The sequence below is a fragment of the Scyliorhinus canicula genome, chromosome 14, assembly GCF_902713615.1.
Source record: "Scyliorhinus canicula chromosome 14, sScyCan1.1, whole genome shotgun sequence".
NCBI classification, from domain to species: domain Eukaryota; kingdom Metazoa; phylum Chordata; class Chondrichthyes; order Carcharhiniformes; family Scyliorhinidae; genus Scyliorhinus; species Scyliorhinus canicula.
In genome coordinates, this window is record NC_052159.1 from 37,952,533 (window position 1) to 37,975,576 (window position 23,044).

Consider the following 23,044-nt stretch of genomic DNA (forward strand, 5'->3'; position numbering starts at 1 on the left):
AAGATCGATTGCCAAGGTGGGCCTGAAGGTTTCTACAACCAACCAGCAGCATCCAGAAGCAAGATCTTTTTACCTTTCTGTAAAGAAAGTGTTTGCAGCTTTTAAAAGAAAAAATATAATAATAAAAATAACTTAACCTGAAAAAGTGGTTATTAGCTTACTTCACTTCCTTAATAACGCAGGACCCAGGACATCAATGCTATTAAGGGGTAAAATTCTTCGGTGAAGGTATGGGTTATACCGGGGGATAACTTGAAAAGATAGTTTGACCTGAATAGCACCCACAGAAGCCTGCATTGGAGTCAGGGAGTGAGAATCCCTGTTCACCATTTAGAATATCAACCTTTTTTTTGGTATAGGGGGAATTCTAAGAATAGTGGTGTTTTAACTTCAACCGGCAAAGGGCCAGTAAAAGTTTGATTTTAAAAAGGGAAAAAATTGAATCAGAGAGTAACAGGCTAGGAATATAAAGTAGATGGGAAAAATAATTGTTGGTTCCTTGGAGGTAGAAACAGGAGAAGTTATTATGAGGAAATGGCAGAGACATTGGAGAAATATTTTGTCTCTTTGCTGTGGAGTACACAGTTACACACCAAAAATAGAGGGGACGCAAGTGGCTAAAACAGTGAGGAACTTGAAGTAAATAATATCAGCGCAGTAAGAGAAACTTGTGGGATAACAGCCAGCTCCAGGACTTGTTGGCTCCATCCTAGGGTTCTAAAGAGGTAGCTGAGCAAACAGTGGATGTGCTGGTTATGATCTTCCAAAATTCTAGAGCAGTCAGTGAATTGGAAGTTAGAAAATGTAACTCTGCTACTCAAGAAAGGAGGCAGAGAAAACTGATAACTATAGGCCAGTTAGCTTGATATCAGTCACTGGGAGATTGCTAGAATCTCGTGTTAAGCAAGTAGAAAATCATAGTATGATCAGGCAAGTTCACTATGGTTTTACAAAAGGGATAATATGTTTGCCAAATGACTTTGTTTTTTGAGAATGTAACTAGTAGGGTAGATAAGGGGAATTCACCTTGGTGAGACTGGGATACTTGTGTAGTTTTGATTTCCATATTTAAAGAAGGATATACTTGGTTTGGAAGTGGTGCAGCAAAAGTTCACTAGATTGATTCTTGGGATGAGAGGATTGTGCAATTGTGAGAGGCTGCGTAAATTGTGGCTATTGCCTCTGGAATTTAGAAGAATGAGAGATGATCTAATTGAAGCAAACAAAATTTTGAAGGGGCTTGACATAGGTTGACACAGATGTTGTTTCCCTTGCTGAGGAATCTGGAATACCTGTGCTCAGTTTTAAGGCACGGGCCATCATTTCGGACTGAGGTCAGGAGAAATGTCTTATTCAGAAGGGCATTCTCTGCCCCAGAGGGTTGTTGATGTTCCCTCATTGGATATATTTGAATCTGATATAGACAGCTGTCTCAGAATTGAAAGATACAGGGAATGGGTGGGAAAGTGGAGTTCAGGCTGAAGATGAGTCATGATCATATTAAATGACAAAGCAGGGTCCAGGGGCCATATGATCTACTCTTACTCCTATTTCTTATGTCCTTCCAAAAAAAATAATGCCCACAGTAAATTCAAACATTAAACAGTTAATTGAGTCATTTCTGATTGGAACTTTTATCCCTTATTTCTAAGGTAAAACTTCAAAATCAATGATAGTAAAATTCCGTGGGGAGCTGAGATTAAGAACTTAAATATATTTCTACACCTGCTTCAACTGCCAAGAAGTTCACACACTAGGTTGGAAACCTAGGCACCTTGTATTTTTTTTTTCAAAAGACTAAACTGAAATTGAAGTGTCTCGGAGGAGGCGATGTTCCCTTAAAATAGCTTGATGATGAATAGAGCTAAGCTGCTTTTGTAGTTTCAGAGACAGTGTGTTACATGGAGAACAAATATAGTCATTGTGGATAGTGGCCTTTCACAGTAATCCTAATCACATGATGTTTTGTTCACAAGATATTACAATCGACTATTGTGCTTTTTTTTGCAGTTATTCCTCGCCGTCGAGTTATAATATCAATTAGCCCCTCCAACCCCAAATATTGTTAAATAAACGTGCTGCCTTTGAGAAAATACCACCATCGGAGCTTCTTGTAAAAATGGTTTTGTCTTCTAAACGATAAAATCCATGTTTCCTTTTACTGTTGTTATGCTTTGTGAGCTGATCAGAGCTTATGGGTTACAAACCAGAACATTATTTTTATACTGGCTATTTTGATGAATTGGACTTGTGAAAGTTCTATTTGTACTGCAATAATACAATTCTGGAAGTCATCTAACTCTTGTATTTATAAGCAGCTTTACATCAACAGATAGAACAGTCACAATCCCAGTGGTCTTGCTATATGCAGATATCTATTTATAGGTGGGTGTCGAGTTATTAAGTGGCTTGTCGATTCCTTTCAGTGAGATATTGGAACATGATGTTGCCTCCCAAACCCATGCTCATCTTTTCCAGAATTCCATTTTTGGTCCTCGAAGCAGGTTACTGCCCATGCCATTCTACTGAAACGACTCAATGTTACAAATGGCATCCCATCTGACTATTACCATGGTAAAATGTTCCTCATCCTTCTCAATTTGTCTGCTGTCTTTGATACAGTTTGACATCATCTTCTTCTACTGTATCCTGCATTTCTTCCATTTTATTACAGGGCCGCCAAAAAGTTGATGAAAAGTAGAATGAGAGTAAACTAGCCAGGAAAAAGGAAAAGAGTAGCTAAGGTAAACATTGGCCCCTTATCAGTAGAGATAGGAGAAATTATCATGGGGCAATGAGGAAATAGCCGAGGCATTAAACAAATATTTTGTCTTGTCTTCACAGAAGACACAAATTTCACACCAGAATTAGCCCTGGGTTTATTGATGAAATTTGAAGGTATGATGTTTCAAAATTCCTCAGCTTTTGGAATAGTCCCATTAGATTGGAATTTGGCAGATGTTACACCACGTTTCGAGAAAGGAGGAAGAGAGAAAGCCGTGAACATCAGGCCAGTTAGCCTAACATCAATTGGGGAAAATGCTGATTTCTATTGTACAATTTAATACTTTCAAGCACCATATTAACTCAAACTTTGTGTTAAAAATGATGAGTAAATGCGGAGGAAAATATTGTCACATGCATATTTATCATTCATCTGCTAAATGATTACATTTTGTAGGTTGCCAACAGATGTCTAATTTTTTTTATTGCAGTGAACGTGACCATATTGACTGTGTAAAGGAAAATAGCTCTAGTCAGAGAATGGTAAATATTAAGGTTACACTGAACTGAATGCCAAGTTACACAAAGTAACTCCTTTAGGTGGTACGTACAAAGTAAACACTAGATTCTCATGTTTCTTGTGGAAAAACATGAACATTATATACACCGAAAGAAGCCATTAATTGTCAGATATTCTAAAACATTAAAGGGCAATAATTCTATATAAAAGTTGGCAGCTTGTACTCGGCCCTTATTACCAAGTTGTAAGCATGAACAAAGTAATAGCCATAGGAATCTTCAAAACAGATCATTTTTGAAGAATTCCCTTTAATGGCACAAATGGACATAATTTTATTTCACCCAAGTGTCACATCAGTTTACTTACTGCTGTCATAAAGCCTTCTACAGTTAAGCTGATTTCTATTATTAAGGAAGTCCGAACACTAAGTGAATGTAGTTTTACGAAGGGGAAATCCGGTTTGACAAATTTATTCGTTTTTTGAGGATGTAACTGGTAGGGTAAATAAAGGGGGACCAGTAGATGTGGCATATCTGGATTTCCAAAATACATTTGATAAGATGCCACACAAAAGGTTAGTGGGTAATATAAGAGCTCATTGAGTTGGGGGTAGTATTTTAGCATGGATAGAGGATTGGTTAACAGATGGAGGCCTTTTACCATTTTGCAAGAAGTAAATAGTGGAGTGCCGCAAGTATGATTGCTGGGGCTTCGGCTACTACAATTATATTAATGACGTAGATGAAGAGATAGTAATGTATCAAAGTTAGCTCATTATACCAAGCAAGGGGAAAGGTAAGCTTTGGGGCGTACACAGAGAGGCGGCGTACACAGAGAGGCTGCAAAGAGATAACCGGTTAAGTCAGTGGGCAACAAGATGGCAGATGGACTATAATGTAACGAAATGTAAAGTTATTCACACTGCCGTAAGAAAAAAGCAAAATTTTTAAGGTGTGAAAATTGTAGATATTGATGTTCAAAGAGACTTGAGTATGCTGGTACAAGGAACACAAAGTTGACAGGCAGGCGCAACTTGCATGTCACCTTTATTACAAGAGGATTAGAGTATAAGCAGTAAGATGTTTTTGGTGCAACGACATCTAGAATACTGCTCTGGTTTCCTCCTACAGTCCAAAGATGAGCGGGTTAGGTGGATTGGCCATGCTAAATTGCTCGCTCTTCTTGGTGTCCAAAGATGTGTTGGGTTAAATTGAGGGGCTATTGTGATAGGGTGGGGAGTGGTCTTGGGTGGTGTGTTCTTTTAGAAGGTTGGTGTAGACCCGATGGGCTGAATGGCCTCCTGCACTAGAGGGGATTCTATGATTCTATCCTACAATTCAGTGAGCGGTACTGCGTAACACTCTGACTGAATAATTTGGTGTTTATAAAATATTTAAAGAAAGCAGAGAAGCATGATTTGGAAGTAAGTTGCATGTCAGAAGTCACATTTTACTGCCTGCCAAAGACACTTTGGAAGGATTTGCAGGTTGAAAATCAAACTGGACTTGAATCTGCAGCTTCTGGCCCAGAGTTTGTGATGTTACTACAGTGCCACATGACGTGCCCTCGAGATTGCTGGAAATCAGTCAGCATTTGAAAGACAAAACTGTTTTTATGTTGACCTTTTCTACAATGAGTTATTCCGTCTCTAGAAAATTTGGCATGGCTAGTACTGGCCTCTATCTTGACCTTCATTTATGTTGCGTTCATATTTCACACAAATGCTCAATAGGCCCCCATCCAAAACTTATGATTTTCTTTCAAGTGCTGACTGCTATGCACTCTAACGGTTTCTGTTCTTACTGATATTGCTAGTCTGGGATAAACTAGATGATATAATACTAGAGGTGATGTAATACTAGAGGGTTAACTGGTAGTTGGTAGTGACAATTGGGGAATATATTTTAGGAAGACACTGGAAGATCTCTTTGCCTCTTAGCACAGGTGCATGAGATTTATTATGTCCATCTGAACAGGCATATGGGTCTTCAATTTAATATTTCATGTGACAGATGGAAGTTCTGATAATGCAATATTCTCTCACTACCACAGTAGGTGTCAGCCTAGATTATAGTGCTTGTGGAAATTAAATCCATAGCCACCTGACTGACAGTACAGCCACTGAATTATACAACACTAATGTGGTTTTAGTGATTGAAGTAGGTTGCAAAGATGTTGAAGATTGTTAAATTTAGGTCATGATTGCCCTTGTTCTACTCATTCATATGCTAACTACAAAGATTCATTTTAGAGAAGGGGTATGCAGTATGTTCTTGAGTAACAATAAATGTAATCCATTTATGCACAAAAGAACTTGTCTTAAAAGTACACAGGACATATTGGTAGGAACAGGAGTAAGCCATTCAGTCCCTCGAACCTTTCTGCTATTTAGTTAGATTCTAGTATCTCAACTCCATCCACCCAGCTTATTTTCATAGGCAAGGATATCAAAAATTCCTACCAATTTCAGTTTTGAAATTTTCAATTAGCTTTACTTCAACAGCTATTTTGGAGTGGAGGAAAGGGGAATAATAGTTCATATTTCTGTTTCTTTGTGTGAGGAAGTACTTTCTGATATCACCTTGAATGAGTCTTTTCAATTTCAGGTTTAACCCCCTTTGTACTGTATGCCCCATCATTGTGTATTTCTATCTACCCATTCAATACAGGAAGGTTGATCAGTTAGTTTGTGGATGAAACAAACATTTGTGGGGTGGTAAATAGTGAGGAGGGTAGATGACAAGAGAATATAGATGGGCTGGTCAGATGGGCTGATCTGTGGCAAATGGAATTCAATCTGGATAAGTGTGAGCAGGACAATCGAGGCAAGGGAATACATGATAAATAGCAGGATCCTGGGAAGCACTGAGGACCAGAGGGACCTTGGGTGTGCATGTACACCAGTGCCATAAAGTAGCAGAGCAGTTGGATACAGTGGTTAAGAAGGCATATGGTATACTTGCCTTTATTAGTTGAGGCATAGCGTTTAAAAGGACTGAGGCTATGCTGGAACTGTATAAAATCCACAAGGCTGCAGAGGTGATTTACCAGCATGTTGCCTGGACCGGAGAGTTTTGGCTATGAAGAGAGATTGGATAGACTGGTTGTTTTCCTTGGAGCAGAGGAGACTGAGGTAGGACATGATTTGAGATGGATAAAATGATTAGGGACGCAGATAGAGTAGGCTGGAAAAAATCTTTCATCTTGGTGGAGGGATGACCAGGGGGCATAGGAGCCTGGAACTCTGTCTGAAAGGGTAATGAAGGCGGAGACCCTCATAACATTTTAAGAAGAATCTAGATGTGCACTTGAGTCCCGAGGCATACAAGGCTTATGAGCCAAGTGCTGGAAAATGGGATTAGAATAGTTAGGTGGGTTTTTTTTCACCGGCGCAGATGCAATGGGCTGAAGGTCCTTTTCTGTAGGACTCCACTCATTTGACAAGCTTAATATTAGAACATATAGGACCAGAAGTACCCAAACAACCTTTTGAGATTGCTCTCTCATTCAGTAAGATTGTGGCTCTACTACTTCCCACATTATCCCCAAAGGTCCTGATTTCCTTGGAGATCAGTACATTTTGTTTTGGATATTTTCTTGAATATATTCTTGAGCGTCCACAATGTTCAGGTACAGAACTCCAATAACCCTCTGAGTGAAGAACGTTCTCCCCATCTTAGTCCGAAATGGCTGACTGCTTTTTCTAAGACTATGGGCGCGATTCTCCCAAAATGTTTCTTGGTTAATTTGCCGTGGGTTTTTCAGGGAGTTTCCTGTTGGCTCAGCCGGTGAGTTGCCTACCGCTATTCAATTACACTTTTTTGGGCCCTGGGGAGTTTCTTCCTGGTTTAGCCCACACTTCAAAGTTTTTTAGCACTGGGGAGCTGAACTTTAAGATTGGGCTGCCATTTTAAAAGGGTGCCCTGTTCTCTAAGTGCGTTGTCAGGCCCCCATACACCTGGACACCTACCCCACACCCTGCTGTGGGATCCCTGGGGTCCCCCCCTCTTCAGGCACCTCCAAGCCCCTTTACAGAATCCCCTCCCTTCCTGGACCCCCACCCATCACCCCTCCAACCTCCCAGATGCCCCAACTTACCTGCCCTGCACTCCCCCACCCTTCAAACCCCCCCTCATTTTTTTTAGCAAAGTCCCTCTCCTCTCCTGGTCCTTGGCATCACCAACCTGGCACTTGTGCACTCTTGCACTGGCACCCAGGCAATGCTCCTGCTGGATTGGCAGTCATCTGGGCATATTGGCAGTGCTAGGGTGGTGGTGCCAGCTGGGCAGTGCCAAGATGCCTGTGTTGAGGTCCCCGGGTGCCGTTCTGCCTGGTCCACGTTTGTGTGGACCAGCACTGATCAGTGCCCTGCTGCAGCCTCCCTGGAGAGGCGGAAAATTGAGGGAGGCCTACTTCTGCAAGTGTCATTTGGTCCCGCCCATTTGGGGCGGAGTTCTGACTCCGCCATTTCGAGGAACTTCGGAGAATCTTACGAGGCGCGCAGCCTTGTGGGAGGCTCGCTGGAAGCTTCTCCCGGCATTTTCCGACTGGGTTGTGCTCTCGCTTGAGTGCAACATGGCTGGAGAATCACAAAATCATGGATTTACAGTGCCGAAGGAGGCCATTCGGCCCATCAAGTCTGCACCGGCCCTTGGAAAGAGCACCCCACTTAAGCCCTCCACCTATCCCATAACCCAACCCAATCTTTTTGGACACTTAAGGGTAATTTACCATGGCCAATCCACCTAACCTGCACATCCCTCTATGGGAGGAAACCGGAACACCCCCGGAGGAAACCCATTCAGACACTGGGAGAACGTGTAGACTCCGCACAAGACAGTGAATCAAGCCAGAATCGAATCTGGGACCCTGGAGCTGTGAAGCAACTGTGCTAATCACTGTGCTACCATGTTGCCCGATCGCGCCCTATGACTCTTAATTCCAGAGGTTAGAGAAAGATGCTCGCAGCATTTGTTGTATCGTGTCCATCCCTTTAAAACATTGTGTCCCGGGGCAGCACGGTGGCACAGTGGTTAGTATTGTTGCCTGCGGCACTGAGGACCCGGGTTCGATCCCGGCTCTGGGTCACTGTCCGTGTGGTGTTTGCACATTCTCCCCGTGTCTGCGTGGGTTTCGCCCCCACAACCCAAAAGATGTGCAGGGTAGGTGGATTGGCCCCACTAAATTGCCCCTTAATAGGAAAAAATAATTGGGTACTCTAAATTATTAAAAAAAAAACATTTTGTGTCTCAATGAGATCAGCTCTCATTATCCGAATACTACAGAGAATATAGGCCATGTACATCAACCTCTTTTCATTGGACAATCCCCTTATCTAGAAATCATTCCAACAAACCTAATTACCCTTTCTTGAAAGCAAGTAATTCCTTAAAGATCTCGATTAGTTCGCCCCTTAACTTTCTATATTTGCAGTACAACTAATTTGAAATCTGCCCTCTAATTAACCCTTTAGCCCCAGTTTAATTTTTGTGAATCGGACCCTATTAAATGCCAATTTATCCTGCTGGAAGAATGTTGGCCAAAACTGAAGAGTACTTGCTGATTTCTGTTCTGCTATAATATATCTTCTATCCTTTTTTTTCCATCCCTATTTAGAAAAAGACCAACAGTCTATTAGAATGTTTACATTTTTATTTGTATCTGCCCATTTTTATTTAGTTGTTGCTATAATGGAACCCTTAAATCTCGCTACTCGTCCATAGTTTTCTGGCTTCTTGCCATTTAAAATATTTTTTGATCCGTCTATCTTGGGTTCCAAGATGAACTAGTATGGCTCCACATTTGGCAAAACTGTAGCAGACAGATTTCATCAGTTAATCTAGCAGTGATCCATTGCAACATTCTGCTCCCATCTACGCTATTTGCTGTGCTACCTAATTTTGTCTCCAGAAAGCGTATACAATGCTCTCTTCATTCATGCAAGTCATTTATAAACGTTATGAAAAGCTGCAGCCTAAGTACAGGGCTATGGGGGTACAACTAATCATATTCTGCCGGTAAGTAACTATTATCTCGCCTCCTTATCTTTTACCCCTTAACAAATTTCATATCTAAGCCAATGAGTTACACGTATAATTTATGCACAGTAATTTTCAAGTCTCTGTTCGGTACCTTCCAGAAGTCCATATGAATAACTTCCATAGACACTCCTAGTAACATGTGGTGAGAGACTGCGTTCTGATAAATCAGTCATTCATTTGACTTTGTGAGTGTTAGGATATTGGGACTTGGACTGTACAGGACTCTGTGCTTATGATATTTTGCTCTTTCACAGGCTGTGGGCATTGCTGGCCACTCAGCATTTATTTCTTATCCCTAATTGTCTTTGAGAAGGTGATGGTGAGCTGCTGCAGAGCAGGTGGTGTAGGTTCACCCACAGTGCTGTTAGGAAGGCGGTTCCAGGGTTTTAACTCAACTTAACTCAGGATGGCTTGGAGGGGTACTTGCAGGTGGTGGTGTTCCCATGCATCTGCTGCTCTTGTCCTTCTAGCTGGTAGAGATGACGGGTTAGAATGGTGATGCTGAAGGAACCTTGATGAGTTGCTGCAGTGCATCATGTAAATGCTGCCATTGTGTGTCAGTGATGGAGGGTGCGAATGTTGAGATTTGTATGTTGAATTATATGCAGTACGTTTCACATTGACCTGAATATCTTTGCATATTTGCAATGCATTGAATACCTGTGAACTATAATGGTACAAACTACAATAAGTATTCCATCGACAAAATGGGAGACTTGCATTTGTTTCAAATTGTACTTCTAGCCAAAATAAGTGGAACGATGTGCGCATCTGACTAAACTTTTCTTTTATGTGTAACTTTATTTCTATTAGATACGGACCACAGCAACCTTGCAGATATGAATCCAGCTGAAAGCCTTAATTACATCAAAGAGGAATATAAACGAGCATTTACCTTTATTAATAAAGGACTCTCTGCAGATGAATATGGTCAAAAAGAAGCTGCGAAGCAGTATTACAGGCAAGGAGAGAAGCATTTAATTAAAGGTTTGCATATTCCATCAAATAGTCCAGAATGTACAGGCTCCCAGTGGGACACAGCACGTCAAATGCAAAATAAAATGAGCGCAACATTAAATAATATACAAACAAGATTGTCTATTTTGGAGCTTGGAGATGACTCGAAGGCATCTAGTCAACCAAACCAATCTTCTGAAACTCTGACATCTGATAACCCTAAAGCTGAGAAAAGGCTATATCCTGTTGTCCCGAAATGTGAAGAGAAACCATCAACGTTATCAAAGCCTCGGTCTGACCCTCTGTCTTCTGCCATGAATGTGAGCCCAACAACTAATGGAAGCTCCTCCAGGACAGCTGCTAACTTGTCTTTGGATGCTCCATCTATATCGACTGAGCTGCCCCCTCTGTATACACCTGAGGCTGTGGAAGGACATATGACAATTTCCTATGGAACTGATTCGGGCGAGTTTGCTGTTGTTGGTGATGAAATCTTTGGACAAAGAACACACCCTCCGCCAATGGAATCACTTGGTGTAGATGCATATGAACTCATTTTAATTGAACAAGGAGTTCAGATGTTCTATGTAACACCTGATGGGCAAGTGAGTGCACCGTCATATCCAGGCTATCTCCGCATTGTGACGTTTTCTGGTACAGAAGCTGGTGCAGTGCAAAACAGGCCACCTTCCTTTCTGCAGGTATGATTTTTGTTTAGTTAATTGCAGAAAGCACATTTATTAACTTTAAACGCCTACAGTATATCGAGTTTTTTTTCATAATTTGTACTAATTTGAAATGATTTTCCAGCCTTTAGGGGCTGGTTTAGCTCACTCGGCTAAATTGCTGGCTTTTAAAGCAGGCCAGCAGTACGGTTTGATTCCCGTACCAGCCTCCCCGGACAGGCGCCGGAATGTGGCGACGAGAGGCTTTTCACAGTAACTTCATTGAAGCCTACTCGTGACAATAAGCGATTTTCATTTCATTTCATTTTTCATTTCAAAATAATCACTTATTATCACAAGTAGGCTTCAGTGAAGTTACTGTGAAAAGTCCCACGTCATTCAGGCACCTGTTCGGGGAGGCCGATATGGGAATTGAACTCGCGCTGCTAGCTTTATTCTGCATTACAAGCCAGCTGTTTGGGCCACTGTTCAGTGGTTATATCAAGATATGTGATTGGTCCTTGTCTATACATCCTCGATTTGACCTAACTGCACCAAAAACTAGGAATATTAATACGTTAATTGGTCTAAAAGCAGTTTGCTTCAAAGAGAATTACAGTGTGAATACAGTGGCTGTGATTTTTTTTTGGCAGTGGAGGAGGCTTGCCATTGGCTGCCAGCTGTAGTCAGTGGCCATTTGCGTTGCTCGGCGGCCACACTGCTGGGGAACCCGGTGCAGGTGTTCACCTTTGGTGGGAATGGAAAATCCCATCCAGTATTTAACAAAAGGATCCAAAGGATTTTGAGCTCCCAGTCTACAGCAAATACCACTCCACTCATTAATTTAGTAATCACAAGTGTTCCAATAGGCTCGTGGCATCCAAGTTTGCCATTGCAAAAAGTTAATATGGAATCATGTTTCAATTCTGTGCATTCGTTTTTATTTTTTTTTTAAATAAATAAATTTAGTGTACCCAATTCATTTTTTCCAATTTAGGGTGGCAAATCCACCTACCCTGTACATCTTTGGGTTGTGGGGGCGAAACCCACACAAACACGGGGAGAATGTGCAAACTCCACACGGACAGTGACCCAGAGTCGGGATCGAACCTGGGTCCTTGGTGCTGTGAGGCAGCAATGCTAACCACTGTGCTGCCACGCTAATGTTTTTTGATTAATTTGAATGTGGTATATTAAACACCCCCTTAAACTACATAATCAGAATAAAGAAAAAATGCTTCCTGGACAATACTTTGCTTTTGTTGCAATTATCTCAAAGTTATATCGTCAGCCCTTTTTAAGCGCAGCTATATTCCTTCTTCTCTTGTAGGTTATGTTGAATCACAGACTGCTCTTCTCCACATCTTGCCAACATATACAGTTAAACCTATTCAGCCTAATTTCTGATCAGGGTTGCCAACTAGGCTTTTTGATGCAGTATATCATGCTCTCGTGCATTGTTTCCAGGAGCTCCATGCATGTGAAACATTCCATCCTTGTCTGGCACCTCTCTCATGTGTATTGCCCTCCTGTGGTTCCACTCCTGCCTGTTCCAATGTGCTCAATATATTTCTTCACAGATATTTCCATGGGCATCTGTAATATACCGCAAGATTATTTTCTTGGAGCCCTCCCATCCTTAACTCTTAATTTTCAGTAAAAGTATTAGTTATGAGGTCAGCTTCTAGATATGTGTCATCCTCGTCTCCATAACTATCAATATCTTTTTCGCTGCCAGTATGACATTAAATAATGCACAAGCCAAACTTTCTTCAATTCAACATCACTGATTTGGATCCCTGGCAGAAATACCATATCTTAGCCATAGATCGTCCTCCTGAATTATTGCTTGCTGGGATTAAAACAAAAAATCTTCAGCTCCCATCTTTCGTGTTTGTCACATTGCTGGTCACAATTACTGCATCACCCCATCGGCTATTCAAAACCTGAGCCATGTTATTTTCAAGAACAACGTTTCTGACATTCTCCAATATCCCAAGATTCACTGTACAGATGCTCTGGTTCATCCACAACAATTCTGCCTTTCCTCTATCCCAGGGGTGGGCAAACGACGGCCAAAGGTATTTCTGCGGCCCACCAAGTCATTACAAAAAAAAAAAATTAAAAAAAAAAATTTTTTTTTAAGGTTAATGGGGGGGGGGGGGGCGGCTGTTGGGTTACTTACTGGTATAGGGTGGATACGTTGACTTGAGTAGGGTGATCATTGCTCGGCACAACGTCGAGGGCCGAAGGGCCTGTTCTGTGCTGTACTGTTCTATGTTTTATATGAGGCGCCCAGAATCATAACCGGGTGAAGTAATTATTTTACTTAATATACTATGCGGCCCTTTGTGAATTTCTGAATGTGGCCCTTGCACGGAAAAGTTTGCCCACCCCTGCTCTATCCCATTCAATTTTCTAGGGGAGTCACATTTCTCCTTACATTATTGACTGCCAGGAGTTTCCTCTCCCCTCTGTAATCTTGTATTCACCTGCTTTGTTTTTAGTCCGACTAGGAAATCTCCCATTAGTGTCAGAGCCTCTAACCATTTTCCCTGCATATTGTAGTTGCTTTCCTAAATGCCTTGCTACATCTCTCTCTATCTTCAAAGCCTACTTCTCTAGCCATGTAGATACATAGATAGATACATAGAACAGTACAGCACAGAACAGGCCCTTCGGCCCTCGATGTTGTGCTGAGCAATGATCACCCTACTCAAACCCACATATCCACCCTATACCCGTAACCCAACCCTTAACCTTACTATTAGGACACTACGGGCAATTTAGCATGGCCAATCCACCTAACCCGCACATCTTTGGACTGTGGGAGGAAACCGGAGCACCCGGAGGAAACCCACGCACACACGGGGAGAACGTGCAGACTCCGCACAGACAGTGACCCAGCCGGGAATCGAACCTGGGACCCTGGAGCTGTGAAGCATTTATGCTAACCACCATGCTACCGTGCTGCCTTTACCGTGCTGTGTTTGCTCACTTCCCTTTGCTCCCCACACTCCCTCCCTTCTCTTTCCTGACTCTTTGTGTAGCACTGTGAGGCAATTTGCCACGAGTTTGGAGAATGCATACAATTTGCTGCACGATAAATTAATTTTTACTACCTTACAAATGCATCTTATTGAATGCCTTAATACTTAGTCGTGGCTTAGTAGCAGTACTAATGTTGTGGATTTGAGTCCCACTCCAGATTCTTAAGTATATAATCTAGGCTGAAGGGGTCCTGCACTGTCAACGGTATATCTTTCAGATGAAATGTTAAATTGAGGACCATTTATCATCTTGGGTGGATGTATAAGATTCCAAGGTGTTATTTAAAGCAGAGCAGGGTGATTCTTCCTGTGTCTTTCCCCAAATTTGGCCCTTGACCAATGCTGGAAAACAGATGATCTGGCCATTTTGTTGCTCTTTGAGAGCTTGCCATGCACAAACTAGATGCTGTGTTTTCCTACATGACAACAAAGACTACACTTCAAAAGTACTTAATTGGCTGTAAAGATCTTTGGGATGTCCTTGAGTCATGAAAAGAATTCATTTGATACAAGTTTAATAGAAAGTTGGCATTAGAGCTTGACTGGCCGATGTAATTAATCTGGTATAATTGTCTTTCATGTATAGACTGTGATCTAAGGACAAATTGAGGGGATATTGGAATGATTGTTATAATTCAAGGGCCAGTTGTGGATAGACAGAAAAATTACACTTTTCACCTTTTTCTGTATTGTATTCATTGTCTAGGTTTGCGATTGGCTGTACCCGCTTATACCTAGCCAGTCTCCTGTGCTGCAGTGTAACAATGGAGTCTACATGTTTCCTGATATAATGTCTCAAGATCCTGGTGTCTATGTTGGAGTAGTGCTATCATCTGAGCTGCCAGCATCTGACAGAGAGCACTTTGAAGACCTGCTGAGACAAATGACTTATTTAAAGGTCCAGGTAACTTTCAGGGATTCAAAGAATTAACTGAACTGCAATGGAAATGCACTTGACTAAATTACAGTGAATTTTTGGTTAATTTCTAAACAGGATGGCCAGAGTTTGGAGAATGCATACAATTGTCATTTGCTCGTCAGTCATAACCAGTTTAAAGCACCATTTGATTGTGGGGGAAAGAGGTGGGAAAATGATATATTGTTATTACTGAGCAAATAAAATAGGTAAAGAATATCATATGTATAAACTGAGTTATGTAGACTTGCCACTGAACTGATCAACTATATAAATAAATGACTCTACAGTAATTGTTGGTTTGGATACAAAGAAACTTGGCCATATAGACTAGAGAAGAAGAAAATGTTTCCATTCTCGATTGTTATCCAGTAACCTGTGTAAAATTGAGTTCAATGTGAGGTGAGTATAGGACCAGGTTTGACCATGATGTTGCTTTATTACTTGGCAACACTTGGGCATGTGAATGGCTATTTGAATTGGGTATCAGCTGATGCTTGGCCTTCTCTGAAGACTTAATATTTTTTAAAGGGGCAGAGCAGAATTTGGCTGGAATTTGAGGGGAAATTATTTGTTGGTTTCACAAATAGATCATTCATATTTGGCTCCAATATTAGTTTGGAAGTGAGTACAGGAGAGAAATTCCTTTTCTTTTTGTGGGGGTGGAGTAGTAATACATATACAAAAGGAAGAACCATAAGTAAGTTAGTGCACTGTTCTGAACACAAACTATGAAAATAATGATTAATTTCACCCACTCTTTGGTCTCCTTCAAAAAACATTTTTTGTAAGATATAATGGAATACATGAGAGATTATACAAGAATCATGATGATGTATTTGCAGAGCACAGGCAAATTTGAAGACTTGAGAAGAATTCTTAAAAAGGTATGGAAATATATTGTGAAGCCTGAAAAGTTTAGTACATGTAATATTTTTGCAAGCTTATTGTTTTTATGAATGAGCTGTCCAGTTGTCTCATTTATGGTCATTTTTCTAGTCTATCCCATCTAGTAAATTCATTGATTTATGTGAACAGTGCAAAATTATTAACCAATTAAATTAGTATGCAGTTTATTCTGTAATATGGTGGCAATAAACAAAGGAGAGGGTTGAACTTTATAGCCATTATTTACATAATAGCTCAAAAAAAAATTTAAATAATGTGTGGATATGATTATTGCATTATAATCTGTAGGTCAGATTAGCAACCGACACAGGCTGAAATGAAATAGAAGGATTTCATTTGAAGCAAGATAATAGAAAGTGGGGGAAAATGTGAAAGGAAAGAAGTTATAGATTACCAAGCAGGTGATGGAGAGAATGGGAATTCAGTGTAATAAGAATCGAAAGAGTAAATGCTGGAAAATCTCAGCAGGTCTGGCAGCATCTGTAGGGAGAGAAAAGAGTGAACGTTTCTAGTCCGATGACTCTTTTGTCAAAGTGTAATAAGAATCCCTGGAGCAGGCTCCTTTCGTTTTTACTGGGGATGCATAGAGATCATACTCTGGTAAGTTTGATCGAAATCTAGACTGGATAAGTTCTGTTTATTCAGGAGTATTTTGTTCACAATTGGATGTGTAAATAATTTACATTGTAATGCATCAATGTAAGGACATCAATCGGTGATGCATTTCAAAGTCAAAAGAGGTTTCAACTTCAGAAAGGAGAAAAATAAAATGGACATGTATGTGTGCACATGTGTTTTATTTTCTTTAATTGCAATGGTTTTTATCAAGTCCAGATCATGGAGTGATGTTAACGTTCCTGGACTATCATACCATTAGATACAGCATTGTGGGCGATCTCTCCTGAATTCCGACTGCTTTTCCAACTGTGTAAGTTTTTACACAGAGGGTAGTGGGTGCCTGGAACTCGCTACCGGAGGAGGTGATGGAAGCAGGGACGATAGTGACGTTTAAGGGGCATCTTGACAAATACATGAATAGGATGGGAATAGAGGGATACGGACCCGGGAAGTGTAGAAGATTTTAGTTTAGATGAGCAGTATAGTCAGCGCAGGCTTGGAGGGCCAAAGGGCCTGTTCCTGTGCTGTACTTTTCTTTGTTCTTTGTTCTTTTGCTTAAGGGTTCCACAGAAACTTTAAAATGGACCCAATTTTGAAATGCAGACTGATAGCTCCGATTTTTGCAATAACCATACACACTGTAGGCCCCAAGTCTATAACGTCATGTTAAAAGTTTGAAATGACCAAATACAGTTGGGGTGACTGGTTGAAGCAATTACCTTAAAGACTGAGCACCTCACTACCTGTAAGAAATGGATTATTTTGCAATAAACAAGTCAAAACAGTTCTAACAATCTAACTCTCCCAAGGACTTTAATATCAATAAAATTGATAGGTTGATGACAAAGGGGTAAGATTCTTGTGTCTTTCAGGTGTATTTAATTCCTACTTCATTGAAATCTCTGATATATGCTTTCTTACAGGACTGTATAATCCTGAAAGAAAACTAAGGATTTGAATAGCAGTTTTTAAAAGTGAATGCAAACAGTTTATCTTATGCTATGAAAATAGTTGTATTTTATTAATTATTTATTTCTTAGGACCCAGAAGCTTCTGCTGGTGAAATTAATTTGAGCCAGACTGTTCCAATTGACCATGAACCACAACCTAGTACCCAAGAGAATGTTCTACCAGAGTGGAGTGACAAAATGGCCCGTGGAATTCTAACGGGTGAGTAGTTGATGTACATAAGTGAGAGAAAGTTTGGAAAACATTAATTTCACTATCTGGATGTCATATATACAAGAAGATCTCCAGCAGAATTACTTCGGGAGCTGGAATGTGATTTCTGATTTAACCCATCAGTATGAGACAAGTAAACTATTAGATCGTACTGTTATCTTCGTTAAAGTTGTAATATTTACATATCATTTTGTAAAATCGAAGATACAAGTAATGTTGATCATCAATGGCCATAACCTCAAATTTTCATTCTAAAATGTTAATTTTATTTTCTGCCTTAATGAAATTGCTGTGTTCGCAAGATTACTACATCACAGACTTTCCCATATTGTCCACTCTGGTGATCACCATGAACAGGTTGTTGTTTGTCATGATCTTTACCTAGCTATTTAAGTTTAATGATGCCAACCACTGTCTGATTTCAACATCAAAGCAAATTGCCTTTTAAATGGCCCTCAGTGATATTTTTAAAAAATTGCCTCAAACAATATTCTTAGTGCACAATTCATATCAGCATGCACTTATTTAGCACATAATATTGGTGGGAGAAATAGCTCAAATTCTATTTTTGACTTTTTCTGTTCCTCGTGCCTCAGTTTCAAGCATCTTATCTGGCTGTCATTTGGTACAGTTTGTTGAAGTATGCACGTATTATTCAACAGGAGCGATGTGAAAAATACTGTCCTTTTTAATTTGTATCTTCTCTTGTATGCAGAACTTGTTGATAGGATCTTTTTCTACCTTCTGGGTTAAGTGTGCAACTTGGATACTGAAATGGTGAAAACTTAACTTTCAGATTGCATTTTTTCCTCACTATTTGTCTAGAGCTGCTGGAAATTTCCAGCATCCAAGCTAAGAATTTTCAAATGAAGCTCAAGTCTAAAGGACAGGCTGAAGCCATTTAAACATTAAATTAGCAATTTTATTGGTCTTACGATTTTCATTTCTTTGTACAATGGCTTAGAAATATTTTAACTGAATATGTTGGTATGAAATGAAAGAACATAACTAAAAAAACAGTGTAAAGAAATTTTTTATTTGGGTTTATCATGGTTTGTGAAGACCCACAGGCACCCGATGCAGATTTGTCTGGAAGATGTCAAACATTGTTCAGCATGTAAATGGAGTGTATTTATTAACTAGCAATAATGATGCAATGCTGTAAATGAACAATCTCACCCCTGTTTAATCCAGCTAATTTTCTTTTTTGATTGCAATAGTTGAGTAAAGCCTTGTAGTTAATCTAACATTTATTTGGCATTTGAACAAGTCATTTTTTTTTTGTTGCTCTCTGGATCTGTAATGCTATTGAGGTGTGTGACTTTTGTGAGATGCAAGACTTTTAATGTGGACCTGCCTAAATGTATGCTAACTTCCTCATATTAGAATACAGGGAATGGTGATGTCTTAAATGGAAAGATACATTGCCTTAATTGCAATGCACAAATCCTCCTCCCTGAAAATGTACAGCCACATATACCAGATGATTCTGGTAACCATAATTTCCTTGAATCAGATGTTCAAAGCTGTCTTGACCGTTCTATGTTAAATTTACTATTGGGGTTAATACTTGAATAGCTCTAACCCTTGAAATAATTTGTCATTCATTTTGAAAGTGTTCACATCCTTTCAGTTGCTATTTTACTCTTATGAAATCACCGTATTGCTAGCCAAATGTCCAAATATTTGGCGCTGTGGTGGTTCCAGCTGGTTTGAGTATGCAGATCTTTAGAATCAGACTGGAAATGTTTCGATACTGCTTTTGAATCCCACATATTTATATGTAAATAATTATTCAATGATGACTGTTACATTATCCACTTTATGCAAGTGCTACAATTACTTTGGTTGCATGTTAATAGTATTCTGACTCATTCATGAGCAATGTGATGGGAAATCTAATTTATAAAACAATTTTTAAAATAAAACTTTCAGGAGCCTCTTGGTTGAGCTGGGGTTTGGTTAAAGGAGCTGAATTCACTGGTAAAGTGATCCAGAAGGGAGCTTCTAAACTGAGAACGCATATTCAGCCCGAAGATAAGCCTGCAACAGTCAGTCCAACAGTGGAAAAAGGACTCAGTGTTGCAAGACAAGCAACTGGAGGCGCTGTAAAAGTCAGCCAGTTCCTGGGTAAGTTGATAACCAGTATCCAACACTTACTTCCAGAAGGGATTTCTTAGGAAACTGAAAATGGTTAAACAGTTGATGTTGACATTTGGAAATGTATTTTTTGACCACTTCTATAAAGGGTTCCTGCTCTCTGTATGTGTATTTGCAATGCATAAGGGCAGCAGGGTAGCATGGTGGTTAGCATAAATGCTTCACAGCTCCAGGGTCCCAGGTTCAATTCCCGGCTGGGTCATTGTCTGTGCGGAGTCTGCACGTCCTCCCCGTGTGTGCGTGGGTTTCCTCCGTGCTCCGGTTTCCTCCCACAGTCCAAAGATGTGCGGGTTAGGTGGATTGGCCATGCTAAATTGCCCGTAGTGTCCTAATAAAAAAAGTAAGGTTAAGGGGGGGTTGTTGGGTTACGGGTATAGGGTGGATACGTGGGTTTGAGTAGGGTGATCATGGCTCGGCACAACATTGAGGGCCGAAGGGCCTGTTCTGTGCTGTACTGTTCTATGTTCTATGTTCTATTTAAAATTTAAGGAATAAAAATTCTTAATGCAGCAGTTGAATTTGAGAAAAGCTGGTCAGAGCAGCATTTAAGCAGGCGATTGGAGAAATAAAATCTAATTCTCCAAATCTAACAACCAGTGGGCATAGTGTCCAACAAACCAACCATTCCTGAACTGTTTAGCATTAGTAAAGGATGTTTGTTTCAATAAAGATCTTGATCTTAATTAATTTCGGTTTCCCAGTATTCCATTTAATACTGACTCCATTTTGTGTGGATACTTTTAAACTGCAACTTTGAGCAGAGCTCTCGTAATTTTCATGGCATTTTCCTTACTCTGCATTTAATTTCCCCCTCCTTTTTCCTGGAATCAATCTTATCATGAGGATTCTGTTCACCCTTTGGGCAGCACGGTAGCACAAGTGGCTAGCACTGTGGCTTAACAGCGCCAGGGTCCCAGGTTTGATTCCCCGCTGGGTCACTGTCTGTGCAGAGTCTGCACGTTCTCCCTGTGTCTGCGTGGGTTTCCTCCGGGTGCTCCGGTTTCCTCCCACAGTCCAAAGACGTGCAGGTTAGGTGGATTGGCCATGCTAAATTGCCCTTAGTGACCAAAAAGGTTAGGAGGGGTTATTGAGTTATGGGGATAGGGTGAAAGTGAGGGCTTAAGTGGGTCGGTGCAGACTCGATAGGCTAAATGGCCTCCTCCTGCACTGTATGTTCTATGTAACTGCTTTTTGTGCTCTGTCTGCTATAAAGCAATATATTTAGTCGTACATTTTTGAATATTTAATTACAAAATGAGATGCTGACCCAGACCTAAACTGAGCTAAAAACAAAAAATGCCGAAAATACTCAGCAAGTCTGGCAGCATCCATGGGGAAGAATAAGTTTCTTTCTCCACGGATGCTGCCTGACCCGAGTATTTCCAGCATTTTCTGTCCTTGTTTCTAATATCCTGCAGTGTTTTGTCTGTTTTTTGTGCTCAAATTGAGATGCTCATCCTCCAGGATGGAACAGATGGTGATTTTCATGTTAACAAATGTGCATTGTCCAGTTTTCCACCACTTTCAGAAAAGGACTGGTTGTGATCTTGTTCACTTCTGCTTGCAATTCCCTAAGTAAATTCTTAAAAATATAGAAACGTTCCAACAAGTCTGGTTAGAAAAAAAAAAAGTTCCACAGCATCTCTATATAATTTAAGAAATTCTAATCGCCCCGAAGACGCTTCTTTACCTTTAGTTAGAAAGTTGATCAACCTCTTGATTCTAGCGTCACCTTTCATCAGAATTTATTATTTGCAATGTTGAAGTCTCTGGCTGACACAAACAGTAGCATTTTCTAATATAGAACATAGAACGATACAGCGCAGTACAGGCCCTTCGGCCCTCGATGTTGCACCGACATGGAAAAAAACTAAAGGCCATCTAACCTACACTATGCCCTTATCATCCATATGCTTATCCAATAAACTTTTAAATGCCCTCAATGTTGGCGAGTTCACTACTGTTGCAGGTAGGGCATTCCACGGCCTCACCACTCTTTGCGTAAAAAACCCACCTCTGACCTCTGTCCTATATCTATTACCCCTCAATTTAAGGCTATGTCCCCTCGTGCTAGCCACCTCCATCCGCGGGAGAAGGCTCTCACTGTCCACCCTATCTAACCCTCTGATCATTTTGTATGCCTCTATTAAGTCACCTCTTAACCTTCTTCTCTCTAACGAAAACAACCTCAAGTCCATCAGCCTTTCCTCATAAGATTTTCCCTCCATACCAGGCAACATCCTGGTAAATCTCCTCTGCACCCGTTCCAAGGCTTCCACGTCCTTCCTATAATGAGGCGACCAGAACTGTACGCAATACTCCAAATGCGGCCGTACTAGAGTTTTGTACAACTGCAACATGACCTCATGGCTCCGGAACTCAATCCCTCTATCAATAAAGGCCAACACACCATAGGCCTTCTTCACAACCCTATCAACCTGGGTGGCAACTTTCAGGGATCTATGAACATGGACACCGAGATCCCTCTGCTCATCCACACTACCAAGAATTTTACCATTAGCCAAATATTCCGCATTCCTGTTATTCTTTCCAAAGTGAATCACCTCACACTTCTCCACATTAAACTCCATTTGCCACCTCTCAGCCCAGCTCTGCAGCTTATCCATGTCCCTCTGTAACCTGCAACATCCTTCCGCACTGTCTACAACTCCACCGACTTTAGTGTCGTCTGCAAATTTACTCACCCATCCTTCTGCGCCCTCCTCTAGGTCATTTATAAAAATGACAAACAGCAACGGCCCCAGAACAGATCCTTGTGGTACGCCACTCGTAACTGAACTCCATTCTGAACATTTCCCATCAACTACCACTCTGTCTTCTTTCAACTAGCCAATTTCTGATCCACATCTCTAAATCACCCTCAATCCCCAGCCTCCGTATTTTCTGCAATAGCCGACCGTGGGGAACCTTATCAAACGCTTTACTGAAATCCATATACACCACATCAACTGCTCTACCCTCGTCTACCTGTTCAGTCACCTTCTCAAAGAACTCGATAAGGTTTGTGAGGCATGACCTACCCTTCACAAAACCATGCTGACTATCCCCAATCATATTATTCCTATCTAGATGATTATAAATCGTATCTTTTATAATCCTCTCCAAGACCTTACCCACCACAGACGTTAGGCTCACCGGCCTATAGTTACCGGGGTTATCTCTACTCCCCTTCTTGAACAAAGGGACCACATTTGCTATCCTCCAGTCCTCTGGCACTATTCCTGTAGCCAATGATGACCTAAAAATCAAAGCCAAAGGCTCAGCAATCTCTTCCCTGGCTT

The 23,044-nt window shown here is 40.7% G+C and overlaps 1 protein-coding gene across 2 annotated transcripts in view; it reads left to right on the forward strand.

Moving 5' to 3' along the window:
* Positions 1-23,044, forward strand: part of sparta (spartin a) — a 38,608-nt gene that overhangs the window by 3,412 nt on the left and 12,152 nt on the right. Inside the window, exons 2-6 of one of the 2 annotated variants that reach the window (XM_038818894.1) lie at positions 10,099-10,943; positions 14,664-14,861; positions 15,719-15,760; positions 17,441-17,570; positions 19,518-19,712. In XM_038818894.1, the coding sequence (XP_038674822.1) occupies positions 10,125-10,943; positions 14,664-14,861; positions 15,719-15,760; positions 17,441-17,570; positions 19,518-19,712 (1,384 nt within the window). In that variant the 5' untranslated portion in view covers positions 10,099-10,124. The remainder of the gene's footprint in view (positions 1-10,098; positions 10,944-14,663; positions 14,862-15,718; positions 15,761-17,440; positions 17,571-19,517; positions 19,713-23,044) is intronic. The other variant, XM_038818896.1, reaches the window with a different exon arrangement.